Source organism: Manis pentadactyla, chromosome 1, assembly GCF_030020395.1.
Source record: "Manis pentadactyla isolate mManPen7 chromosome 1, mManPen7.hap1, whole genome shotgun sequence".
Lineage (NCBI taxonomy): Eukaryota > Metazoa > Chordata > Mammalia > Pholidota > Manidae > Manis > Manis pentadactyla.
In genome coordinates, this window is record NC_080019.1 from 44,440,508 (window position 1) to 44,453,726 (window position 13,219).

At 43.1% G+C, this 13,219-nt stretch overlaps 1 protein-coding gene across 5 annotated transcripts in view; it reads right to left on the minus strand.

The window, feature by feature from the left end:
* The window catches only part of SNRK (SNF related kinase), a 105,636-nt gene that overhangs the window by 9,667 nt on the left and 82,750 nt on the right, over nt 1-13,219 (minus strand). For all 5 annotated transcript variants that reach the window (XM_036897215.2, XM_057497315.1, XM_036897216.2 and 2 more), the window contains 2 exons: nt 5,703-5,844; nt 486-698 (listed from right to left, as the gene is read on the minus strand). In XM_036897215.2, coding sequence (XP_036753110.2) covers nt 486-698; nt 5,703-5,844 — 355 coding nt within the window. The remainder of the gene's footprint in view (nt 1-485; nt 699-5,702; nt 5,845-13,219) is intronic.

Here is a 13,219-nt window from a genome sequence, read left to right on the forward strand (position 1 = left end):
TGTCACCACAGATGATACATAAACAAACGGGCATGGCTGTGATCCACTAAAATTTTACAACAGTTTGTGACTGGCCCCATATGCCAACCCCTGACTCAGAGGGTTTGTGGTGCTGCCCCATTTTCCCTGCTCACTGTGGAGCTGAGAGGAGACAGAAAATGAAAAGGATACTGCTGTGGACAAGATATATATTGGGATATAAAACAGGCAATTTCAGTCCACCCCTGCAGGAAGTGAGAAAGGGCACAGCACTCAATGACACCACCCAGCAATGGTCTACTTTTACAGTTGTACAAAATTATAAACAAAACAACAAAACCCATGAGCCAGGCACCCGGCCAGGAACACTTGAGATAAATGAGATAAACCCCGCCAATCGGGGCTTCTCTCCATTACCCGGTGTCCGCAGGCCTCCCAAGCGAAGAGGAGAGCTCATTCCAAGAACCCTAAACCCATGCCCCCCATACTGACAGGCGCTGACATACTCGACGATGGCGTCCCGATCGGCTATGTCCCCGAGCACCATGCGCTGGATGATGCTGTTGTGCTCCTCTTCCGAGAGGTTTTTGTATGACACGAGGGGGATGTTACACTTTGTGGCTGGTGAAGGGTCCACTCCCTGAAGCCAAGGATGTTTTTCGATCTCTTCTAAAGAGGCCCTCCTCTTGGGATCTCTCTGTAGCATCCGTGTGATCAGGCTGCAAAGGAATGTAAATCCACTGTTAAAGCAAACTGCTGGCAGAGATTAGTAATGGTGGATTCTTTTCTTAATCAAAATTGTTTCCTACACATATACCATCAAGTTCATTAGGTTCTACTAGTGGTAGTGGTGGGGCAAACAGAAATAAAGAAAATTTAGTGCCATCAGATACATAAAATAAGAAATTACCTAACACTCAAATACTATCATCTAGAATTAACTCTAGGGATCAACATCTATCCTTAAATTAACAGGCTTAGTGGCATACAAAAACCAGATACAATGATCAGCAGTGACACACTCAATAGAGCATACAAACCAATGTCTATTTCAGGATGAATAATGACCCTTCTCATGAAAACAACTAAAATGCCATATATTTTTAGACATGTGTTCTGTTTAAGGGCATTGTGTTCTCAAATAAACAGGAAGGAAGGCAGAGAGACTTAACGGTCAAAATGGAGTAAAAGCAGGATTCTTAGGAAGTGAATGACAAAGCTGGCCTTTGGCCTGATTGCCTGCTTCGTTCTAAAGACTCTACACCAAGGGTGTGAAATAGAATATAAGGTGAATGGCTTGCTGACAGTGGGGAGTACAAACGGAGCCCTTGCAAAGGGCTGGACTCCAGCCTCAGTTTGAGGGTGAGTGGGGAACAAGAAATATAAAGGGGAATGTGGAGATGGGGTGTGGAAAGTTTTTCTAAAACTTGTAACTATAAGCTGGTTGGTTTCACACAAGTTTGTGGCCCAAATTAATGTAACTTTAAAGAACTCTCCACATAATATTACAAGGAGTATGACTTCATCACAGTCAAAAAATACAAAAGAAATAAGATGCAATTAAGCAAGAACTAAAAACATAACAACATCAGAATGCAAAGACTTCAAATATTGAAATTATCATAAACAGAATATAACTGTGTTAAATATGTTTAAGACACAAAGCTTTAAAACACTGTCAGGAAATAAAAGACATAAACAGGACTTCTAAAAGTGGAAAATAATAAGTAAAAAAAAAATCAATGGACAAATTTGAATAATTAAACATAGGAGAATTAATAACTTAGAAGATACAGTCAAGGAAATAACCCTGTACTGGTGGCCTGAGATAGAAACTATGAAAGAGGTTAAAGGACGAGGAGGCCAAGAGTTCCAGAAGGAAATGAGGAAATGTGAAAGAAACAATATTTGACAAGAAAAGAGCTGAGAGACCCAGCAAAGAGAAAAATCTACGGGAACCCCTGGCACAAGTGCCAAGTGAAGAGAAACCGCCTTTGATCCAGCAGAATGGGGATGAAATTAGACAACCGCTTCTACAACAACCATGTATTCAAGGAGCAAGAAACACCTGAGAAATGTGAGCCTGGGAAAAACTCACTAGCCAAAGAGGAGACACCAGTCACAGCCCTAGAATCTTTAGAAGAAGAAAAGGATGAAGAGGAGAATGCTGCTGTCAAACTCCAAGCAGCCTTCCGGGGCCCTTAGCCAGAAAGCAGGTGAAGAAAATGAAATAAAGTGATCAAGAAGAGAATATAGGGGAAAACAAGTGAGAGAATTGGCTTTACCCCCAGAAAACATGAAAAATAATCCCAATCCATCCATCTTGCTGTGGTTGGCATTTTCTTTCTTTAGGGAGGGAGATTTGATGTAGTGAAATAACATTTGTTGCTATTGTGAAAATCTGTCATGAGCATTTGTTTAATAAACATGCCATTGAACACATAGACACAAAAATAGGGCTGAGAATTTTCCAAATTTCACTGAAGAACACAAATTCCAAAAGCCTAACGTGTCCTAAGCAGAGTAAGTAGAAGCTCTTAAAGCAGCCTGGGAGAAAAGAGAGATTTTCTATGCAAGAACAACAATAAGATAGGCAACTGACTTCTCAATAGAAACAAGAAAATCAGAAGATAGTGGAATGCATCTTAATAACATGACAGAATGTAACTATCAACATAGCACTCCACCCTCAATAAAACTGTATTTTGAGAGCATACGTGACATAAAGACATTTTCAAATAAAAACCGAACAAGTTGACCACCAACAGATGCTCACTGAAAGAAATTCTAAAGGATGTAATTTTGGCAGAAGAATATGATCCCAACTGAAAGGATAAACAAAGTGCTCACTCAAATACCAGGGTAATTCTAAACAATGTTTATTACATGGAATGATTGGCATTAAAAAGATAACTAAAATATTGAATGGTAAAGTGTTCTAAAAATTGTATGTTGCTTAGAGAATAAAGATAAAAAGTGTAGATTTTATTAAATTAAGCATAAAAACACGTATGTGTTAAAATAGGAAAATGACTAAAATGTTGGACTATAATTTTTACACTGGTTGAGGGGGAAAAGCCATAAAAGGGAGAAAAGAAAAACCTCCATCAATACCAAAGGAATCGAAAAAAAGAAAAAGAAAAGTAGGACAAATATGGAGCATATAAAAAGATAGCATGAATACATCTACATCTACCAGTGAGCAAAGTAAACATACTAACTAAAAGACAAAAATGTTCAGATGAAATTAAAGAAATCCCAGCTCCCAGCTATTAAAAAAAAAAAAGTACTTAAAACCAACACGATGAATGGTTTAGAGTGAAAAAATGGAAAACTATATACATATATATGTACATAACGCATAGGAATGCTAACCAGAGGAATACTGGTAGTTAGCTAAAACTAGATAACACAGATTAACTTTAAGGCACAAAGCATTATTAAAAATAGTGATATCAAGGTTCAATTCACCAGGGAAATACAACAGTTTTCAACTTGTTTGTACCTAATAACATTGTCTCAAAATGCTCAAAGCAAAAACTGACAGACCTCCAATAATAAAACAATAAATCCAACATAACAGGGGAAGAATACCTGTCAAAAATTCAAAAAGGATGTAAGTAATTTCAAATAGCATAATCAGCAAGCATGACCTCAAGAATTTACATAGAACTGTGACCCCAGCAATTATAAACTATACATTCTTTTCTAGAACAAAGGATCATTTATAAAAATTAACTCCATACTAGGTATTAAGCAAACCTCAGCAATTTGGAAAAAAAAGACAAACTAGTATATACACACTATATTCTTGGACCACAATACAATTAATTAAGTTAGAAATGAATAACAAAAAGCTAATTAGAAAAACTCAATATATTTGGAATTTTAGAACACTCCTCAGGAACTCATGAATCAAATAAATCAATGGAACCTAGAAAATATTCAGAACTCAATAACAAAAGGACCATAAATCAGAACTAGTGGGATACAGTTGAAACGGTACCAGGAGGCAGTTTATAGCCTTAACTATTGTTAGAAAAGGAAAATGTGTGCTGCGTATCCATCATAAGAGAGACAGAGTAAGAGAATTAACCCATGATGTAGATTGAAGGAAAAATACAGATAAAAGAAAATTCATAACATAAGAAAATATAATAGCAAATTAATAAAGACAAAAGGAAGTCCTTTGAAAAAGACTAGTAAAATTAACAAACCTCAGGCCAGTGACCAAGACAAAAGAAAAGGCAAAAATTGTCAATATTGTAATAAAAAAGGGCAACATCGACACTGATTTATAAATCTTAAAAAAGTAATTCGAGGATATGAATACTTGAAGCCAATACTTTTGAAAATTTAGATAAAATGTACAAGTTCCTTAAAAAATCCAACTTAGCAAAACTGATACAGGAGAAAGTAGAAAACTGAATGGCCCTATGATTATAAAAAATAATCCCTGTAGGAGGGAGACACAGAGAAGGCTTTTAAGATACTAAAACTGTTCTAGTTCTTAAGCTAGAAAATAGGTACATAGGTGTTCATTTTATTACATTTATATTTTATACATTCTTTTGAGAATGAGGTATGTTAATATAAAAATAAGTTAATCTGTTTAAGTTTTTTCAGTAGAGGCTGCAGAGACACTCCTTGCATTACAAATATCTAACATGCATACTATGTATACTCACGGACAGCAACCCTGCTTGTTGGGGCAGAAAATAATAGCAAAGGCATAAAGATCATCATCACCCTCCTCCTCCTCCTCATCAGTATTATACTGCATGCTTCCTATGTGCTAAGGAGGACTGACCTAAGAGCTATATATTAATTCATTTAATTTTCACAATAACCTTACAAAGTAGATTCTACCATTCTCACATTATTAGTAAATGGAGAAGGCAGTTTGAATACCTAAGTTCTTAACCATCCAGAACACGGCCTAAGATGGGGCTCCACTTGGAGGAAGTACTCCTGAAGCTGTCAGATGTCCTTCTTACCAGCTGACGGGAGATACCCAAAACTTTATTACACAAAATCCTTTAAGCAGTAGCTATAATCTCAGCTGAGCTTTGAAAATATCATCCGTAATGCCAATGAAATACTGAACTTCCAACAATTCTTTCATTCCATTACTGTATTTCTTAGTACAGCATATATCATAATACTACATAGCACCCCAACTTGAATGTACTTTTAGTTGCTGGCTTCCCATAGTCACATAAAACAAAACAGAGCACTTTAGTCAGTCAATGGGGAGTATCTGAATAAAATGAGACATGCTTTGTAAATCCCACAATCCAGGCTGATGGTCTGTTTCAGGAAAGAAAATGCCCTAAATCTTGTCTGGAATTTAAAATATGCCCAGTGGGTCTCGCTTTTTGCTGGATCAGAAACAAGGGTGTTCCCATGCCAATGTCTTCTCTTCAAGGGAGGGGACCCCCATCCCTGGTGGTTAGAGAGACATGGAAGGGATGGCTTTCTTGAAAATGGGCATGTTTAAGAATACATTCTGGACTCTAATAGTAAATTTCAAATCATATTCTGAGGTTAACCCCCTCCCAAACATATTTACACCAAGAACAAAATAATGAGTTCAAAAATTAAACCAAACCCAGAAGCTGGGATATTGAAGTCACCTCAAAATTTTTTGACATATTAGTGGAATAAAATAAAACTTACACTTCTATGAGCGCTAAAGGTTTCCATAAACTTTTTTTACTTACTCTTTACATTCTTTAGACACATGGGATGGGACTGTGTATTTGCAATCCATGATCATTGTCAATGTTTCACTGTCATTGGCCTCTTGAAAAGGTGGTTGCCCACAGACCAACATGAAGAGAATCACTCCCAGACTCCATATATCTGCAAATCAAAGACTGACCGTTAAATACTGGACTAGTTATGATAAGGAAAATATTCAACACAGCCGTCAAGGTCAGCAAACCGCTTTTCCCTCCAGTTGGCAAAGCACTCCCAGCTCCCCACTCCCCTCCTCCAGGCTCCCCTTTTGCCCTGCACATGCCAAAATGCCACATAGCAAAATAATATAAATTGTTCCCCTTGCTTGTGCTCAGGGCTCAGACCTTGGGAGATGACTCCCCTCTGGGCCCGCCAGGGTGAAATAAACCTTAACACTCCAAGACCTCCGAGTGCCACTTGGTTCTTCTATCAGTGACCCAGTCCAGGTTTCTCCAGTATTTTCCATAACATTTGGTTCCCTGACCAGGAAACCCAACTGCACTGGCCCATTGTTGCCACCGGTTTGGGGCAATGGGGGGTGATGGAACAGGAGATCGCAATGGGGAAGGCACGCCCCTCCTGCTCCCTCGGCAGTCTCCCACCCACCTGGTCGCCCTGGGCCAGCACCGCTCCGCTGTTCCTGCCGGACTCAAGGAGGCTTGGCAGGTGAGGACCTGGTTCCGACATTGAATCCGGTTAAGGCTCCGGGGCACCTGACCCGGCCAGTCCCACCCGTTGGGGTGGAAGGGCAGCCTGATTACCTCCCAGAGACTTCCTAGAAGTCTCACAGGTGGACATTCCCAGGGGGGGAATGTTTAAACTCTTGTCTGAGTGTGTGTGTGTGAGTGTGCAAGGAGGCTGCCATTCAGTCTGCACTGAATCTGTGATTCCACGGCCTGTGCTACAGAATCTGAGTGGACCCCTCATCCGCATTTGCGGTCAGCTGTCACGACATAACGGTGATTCAGCTTCAGCTGACCTGGCCCGGGACTTATATGGGTGCACCTTAGCCAAGGCTGCCCAAAGTCTCCACGAGGAGTGGGAACAGACGGGCATCTGACTGGTCTCCTCTCTAGAGGAGGCACCCCTCCCTTGTCTGTTGTCGTGGCACCGTCCATGAACACGTCACAGTCAGGACACAGTAAACCCACCGTCCTTGACACTATGATCAAGAATTTCAGGAAGGGATTTTCAGAAGACTACAGAGTAAAATTAACTCCTGGCAGGTTGAAAACCCTGTGTGAATCTGTATTGCCCACCTTTATAGTAGGGTGGCCTCCAGAAGGAACCCTAGATGTCCCAACAATCCGCCGAGTCTGGCGGATCATGCCTAGAGATCCAGATCATCCCAATCAGTTCCCAGACTTTAACTCGTGGTTAGAAGATGCCCAGACTCTTCCCCCTTGGGTGCAATTCACTTGCAACAGGCAGGCACAGGGTAGGGTCTTAGGTGCCTCAACAAAGAAGCCTGCAAAGAATCAATAGAAGCGTGAGCCTCTGCAAATTCTTGCTGGTGACCTAGAGGAAGAGCCAATACTGCCCCCACCTTATGTGGCCCCCCAGGATGGCAGCACCCAGCCCCCTGGTCCCAGACACCCTGCTGCCATTAGCTTCCCCACCAACTCCAGAACCAGTGGACACACTCTCCCCTGGACCAGCAGCCAGACTGTGCCCTCGGCTAGGAGCAGGCACCCCTCAGATGCCAGTGCAAGAGACATGGGAGCCTGAAAGGCGTAATAAAGACAGGACCATCCAGCCCGGCCGGTCCACGTTTTACTGTCAACCCTTCTCCACGACTAACCGCCTCAATTAAAAACACAACACCCAGTCAGAAAAGCCACAAGCCCTGGTTGATCTCATGAAATCCCTCTTCCAAACCTATCAGCCAACCTGGAAAGACTGCCAACAGCTTTTCCACACCCTGTTCACAATGGAAGAAAGGAGGCAGCTGGGGTCCTTGATTGGGGAGCATGGGCTGAAATTGCTGTCCTTAAGGAGCACCACAAGTAGGACTTCACTACCCCTGAGAGACAGCACCAGATCCACCAATATCAGGACGCCCTCCTCCAGGGGATCAAAGGCAAGTCCAAAAAGCCTATGAACATGACAAGTTTCTTCAGTCACTCAACAACCAGGAGAGTGTCCTGAGGATTATTATGAAAGACGGTGTGAAGCTTATCGCATCTACACCCGCTTCAATCCTGAGTCCCCAGGGAGCCCACAAATGGTCAACAGCTCCTTCATAGCTCGAGCCACCCCAGACATCAGAGAAAAGCTCCAAAACTTGAAGGCTTTGCTGGGATAAATATCACTAAACTGATTAAAACTGCCAGCAAAGTATATCTAAACAGAAGTTCAGGTTGACAGAGAGGCTGAAAGAAAAGTGAAGAAAAAGGCCAGCTTCCAGGCAGCTGCACTAAAAGAGAGATGACCAAAAGGCAGAGAAAAGCTGGCCACAAAGAGGGAAAAGCCTAGGACGACCCCAGCCAGGGACCAGTGTTCTTACTGTGAGGAGAAGGGGCACTGGAAGAATGAATGCCCCAACCAAGGCAAAGCCCCGAGGCTCAGTTGCTGATGGAGGAGCCCCACGGGGAAAGGCTCACTGGCCTGGCAGGAGCAGACTCAACCTGACAAGCCCCAGGCTCTCTCACACTCGGCCCCCATGAGCCCATGGTCAGAATGAAAGTGGGGAGACAACAGACGACTTTTATGGTTGACCCAGGGGCAGAATGCTCTGCGGTCACCCTCCCTGTAACTCCCTTCAGTAAAGAGACTGCAACTATCCTCGGAGCCACTGGGACATAAGCAGGCCAGCAACACTTCTGCCAAGCCCGCCAGTGTGAGCTTGGAGGTCACAAGGCCCGACATGAGTTTCTCTACCTGCCCGAGTGCCCCATTCCCCTCCTCAGCCAGGATGTACTCTCAAAGCTCAGAGCCCAAATAACTTTTGAACCAACTGGATGCACCAGCCTCAAACTAAACTCAGGCCAAGAAGAGCCAGGGTCACTCGTGCTGGCAATAACCACATCCAGGGAAGAGGACTGTTCTGTGCCCAGACCCTCTCAAGTAGCCCACCTGAAGTCAGAGCTGCCTTCCCCTCAGTATGGGCTGAAGACAACCCACCCAGACTTGCTCATAACCGAGCCCCTGTCATTGTAGAATTGGCTCCAGGGGCCCAGCCACAAAGACAGCAGCAGTACCTCTCTCACAAGAGGCAAGAGCAGGCATCCAGGAGCACCTGATCAGACTGAGAGAGGCAGGCATTCTAACCGAGTGTCAGTTGCCCTAGAACACCCTGCTTCTACCAGTCAAAAAGCCAGGAGGAGGGCACCGGCCTGTTCAAGACCTGTGAGTCATCAATGAAGTGACTGTTTCTTTGTACCCGGTGGTCCCAAATCTGTACACCCTCCTCAGCCAGATCCCGGGGTCTGCCAAATGGTTCACGTGCATAGACTTAAAAGATGCCTTTTTCTGCCTCCGCCTGGCCCCCCAAAGCCAGCTCTTGTTTGCCTTTGAATGGACTGAACCGGATACAGCAGCAGATGCAGTTAACATGGACGCAGCTTCCACAAGGGTTCAAAAGCTCACCCACTCTCTTTGGAGAGGCATTGGCCGCAGACCTTACCAGCTTTCCGAGGGAAGCCACGTGCTGTGCCCTCCTGCAGTATGTAGATGACCTCCACCTTGCCAGTGACACCCTGGAAAATTGTGCAAAAGGTCCAAAGGCCCTCCTGCAACTCCTGTCAGACTCAGGATACTGAGCCTTATAAAAAAAGGGTACAAATCTGCCAGCAGCAAATCTGGTACTTGGGCTTCCTCCTCACCTAGAGAAAAAGGGCACGAGGGCCGAGGAAGGAAAAGGTCATTATCTCCTGAGCCCAGCTCCAGATGAGGAAGGCATACGAGAGTTCCTGGGGGCCTCCAGGTTCAGCAAAATCTGAATTCCTGGATTCTCGGCAATGGCAAAACACCTCTGCAGCCTCCTCGGGGGGCCATACCGAGAACCCCCTGTCTAGAGAGAAGAAGCAAGAGCCACCTTCCTGAAAATAAAGGCTGCTTCAGAACAGGCATCAGCCCTAGGCCTGCCAGGTATAAAAAAGCCCTTCAGTCTCTTCATACATGAAAAAAGTAGCCCTTGAAGTTTTCACATAAACTGTTAAGCCCTGGCAGTGGCCGGTTGCATACCTGTCAGAAAAAAACAAAACAAAAAACTAAACCCTATTGAGGCACACTGGCAGCCACAGTTCTATTCATTAAAAAAGCAGATAAACTTACTTAGGGACAAAAAATGTCAAGGTCCCCATACTTGTTGTGTTCCTCAAACACACAGGGACACCGATTCCTCTCCAACTCTCAGCTGGCACAATACTAAAACTCCTCAAGGCTGTCTGACTCCCAGAAAAAGTATCAATTCTGCATTGCAAAGAACACCAAAAAGAAAACAACCCTATAACACAGGGGAACCAGCTGGCAGATAAGGCAGCTAAAACAGCAGCCAATAAAAAAACAGATAAAGCTCCTTCCCTCACCATGGCCCTAACGTCCCCAGTGGAGGCCCCTTCACCCAAGTACACTGAAAAAGAGAAAGACTGGGCCATAGCTGAAGGAACCACCCTAACTAAAAAAAAAAATGATGGCTGCTGCCTGACAGCCATCTTTGTCTCCCAACTGCAACCAGAAGGCATGTAGTCAGCAAATACCATCAGCTCACCCACCTAAGAAAAACTGCACTAGAAGCCCTCTTCAAAAAGCAATACTAATAACCTGCCTTTGTAGCAGATGCAGTACAGATTTTAATTAAATCTCTCAATATTACCTGGAAACTCCACACTGCATACAGGTCACAAAGTTCAGAGAAAGTGGAATGAATGAATTGCACCCTCAAAAGAACCCTAGCTAAGTTTTGCCAAGAAACTGGCCTCCTGTGGCCAGACCTACTGTCCCTGGCTGTCCTGCATGCTCGCTGCACACCTGGGACTCAAGGCTTTTCCCCTTTTGAATTAGTGTATGGACGCCCTCCCCCGTGTCTAGGAAGCCTCCCAGGGAACCTAAACCAAATAGGAATAAGAGAGTAAGAGAACAGCTCCAAGCCTTAGGAGCCACCCTAAATAAGCTGCAGCAATACACCATAGAGAGAGCCCCCATCTCTTTAGGGACCCCAGTACATTCCTTCCAGGCTGGGGACACAGTCTGAGTCAAAAATTGAAAAAGGGACCCCCTCAAACCTCAGTGGACTGGGCCCCACATTATTGTTCTAACTACTCCTACTGCCCTCAAAGTTACAGGTATCACTCCGTGGGTCCATCATTCCAGAGTGAGAAGAGCCCAGACTCCGGACAAAGAAATACACCAGTAGAAAGCCTAGCCAGACCTCCAGATCCTCTCCACCTCTGCATCTGATGATCACCCTCTGACTAATGAACACCTGCACGCTATGGATCCTGGCCTTCGCCAGAACAGAATCTCTCATCCTGGGCATTAATTAAACTCTCTGCTGCTGCCCCCTCTGACTAAACTGTTTCTCAAAAGTTACCCTTTCTATTGTCTATTGGGTAATCTTTAAGTTGTTCTGCTCTGCTTACCTGTCTCTCCCGGCTGAACTCAAGTCTCAGCCCGCATTTCCAAAGTACCTCTCTATAATGTTTACCTGCACAAAAGTTATAAAGTGCATGGTCATCAGCCAAGGGAGCTGCCCTCAGGGCCCTACACCCTTAGCACCTGAGTGTAATTCTCAGCTGCATAAAAATAAATCAGGACTGAAAAAAACTGAGTGTTTTTTTAAGTACAGGCTTATCAAGCATCTGAAAGACTCATTTCAACCTGTATACACAAGGCCCATACAGACAAATGCATAAAAACATAATCATTTGTGTTCTTCACAAAGTACTCAGGTCTTTAAAGAAAAAGTCACAAGGAAAAAACCCTAGCTCAAAGCAATTAAAAGTATAAATACAAGCTATTATAACCCTATCATAAACCAAAAAGATGATGTCCCCTAAAATGAAGTGCTTAAAGGGGCATCAGAGGGGAGAGTGATAAGGAAAATATTCAACACAGCCATCAAGGTCAGCAAACCGCTTTTCCCTCCAGTTGGCAGAGCCCTCCCAGCTCCCCCACTCCCCTCCTTGAGGCTCCCCTTTTGCCCTGCACATGCCAAAATGCCGCCTATCAAAATAATATAAATTGCTCCCCTTGCTTGTGCTCAGGGATCAGACCTTGGGGGATGACTCCCCTCTGAGCCCACCGGTGTGAAATAAACCTCAAAACTCCAAGACCTCCAAGTGCTGCTTGGTTCTTCCGTCAGTGACCCAATCCAGGTTTTCCATTATTTTCCATAACAGTTAGAAAACCAAAAGCTAAAAAGAAAAAAGGTAGCCTTACAGTATTATTTTAATAGTCAAAGCATTCATATTTAAAAGTAGAAACATCTCAGGAAGAAAACTTAAGCCCCAATAAGGCAGAGAAGGTATTTGTCTGGTTCACTGTTTTTAAAATTCACTTAAGGCCCAAGCAAATGCCAACCATATTGCAAATGATCAATAAATGTTCAATGAAGAGACAAACTGATCCACTTGTCAATGGCAAGAGTATCAACTGGAAAGTACCCCATGGACAACAGACTGCTGTCTTTCCTATTACATTATACACAAGAGATAAAACTAAGGTATTAATAGTCTGAGACATGAAAAGGCTTTTGTCTAAGGTCACAATGATGTCAGTTGTGCTTTACCTCAATCCTGATGAGATAACCAGATGATGGAACTCATGGTCAATTTACAGTTAAGAAAATAATTAAAGCCCAGAGAGGAAAGAAATATTCCTGGGTTGACAATGAGGGAAAAGTCTGGTTATACAAAACTTCAGAGGACAGAACTTGGACCAAAGGTATAAATAACCAAGAGGCACACTGTGGCTAAAAAACAACAGAAACTACTTATAAGCCATTGAAACACTGGAGAAGGTGCTATGTTTAACAGCAAGTGTTGCGCAACCATCTGTCTAATAATCTGCATAAGGCATTCCTGTACCAATTGTAAGGCTGGATATCTGAGGACCACCCCCCAAAGTCTAGCATTAGACTAACTCCTATACTAACAAACCCCTACCTCTTGTAATTAAATAAAAAACAAACATATCAATCAGATGGAAAACAAAGTTTTTTCAGATGAAAAAAGGATGAATCCATTCAGTAAGACTATCACAAATCATTCATTCATTCCAGAAACTGAAGTATACATGCTTATATTAATATTTATGACAAGATCAATTTAAGAAGTTTTCTATGACAAAAGGCTTACAAGAGAATGGAGAGGCAGGCCATGTAGCCTTTGACACCACATCTGTTAATACTCAACTGCTGTGTTCATTTAAGCTTAAGCACCCAAAATAATGTAGGTTCCATGTTCTTTCCCAAGAAAAGTACAACTTGTTAACAAAATAGCTTTTCCTTGGTCCAAACTAAACAAAGAGGGCAATAAAGACAGAAACCTAAAAGTTG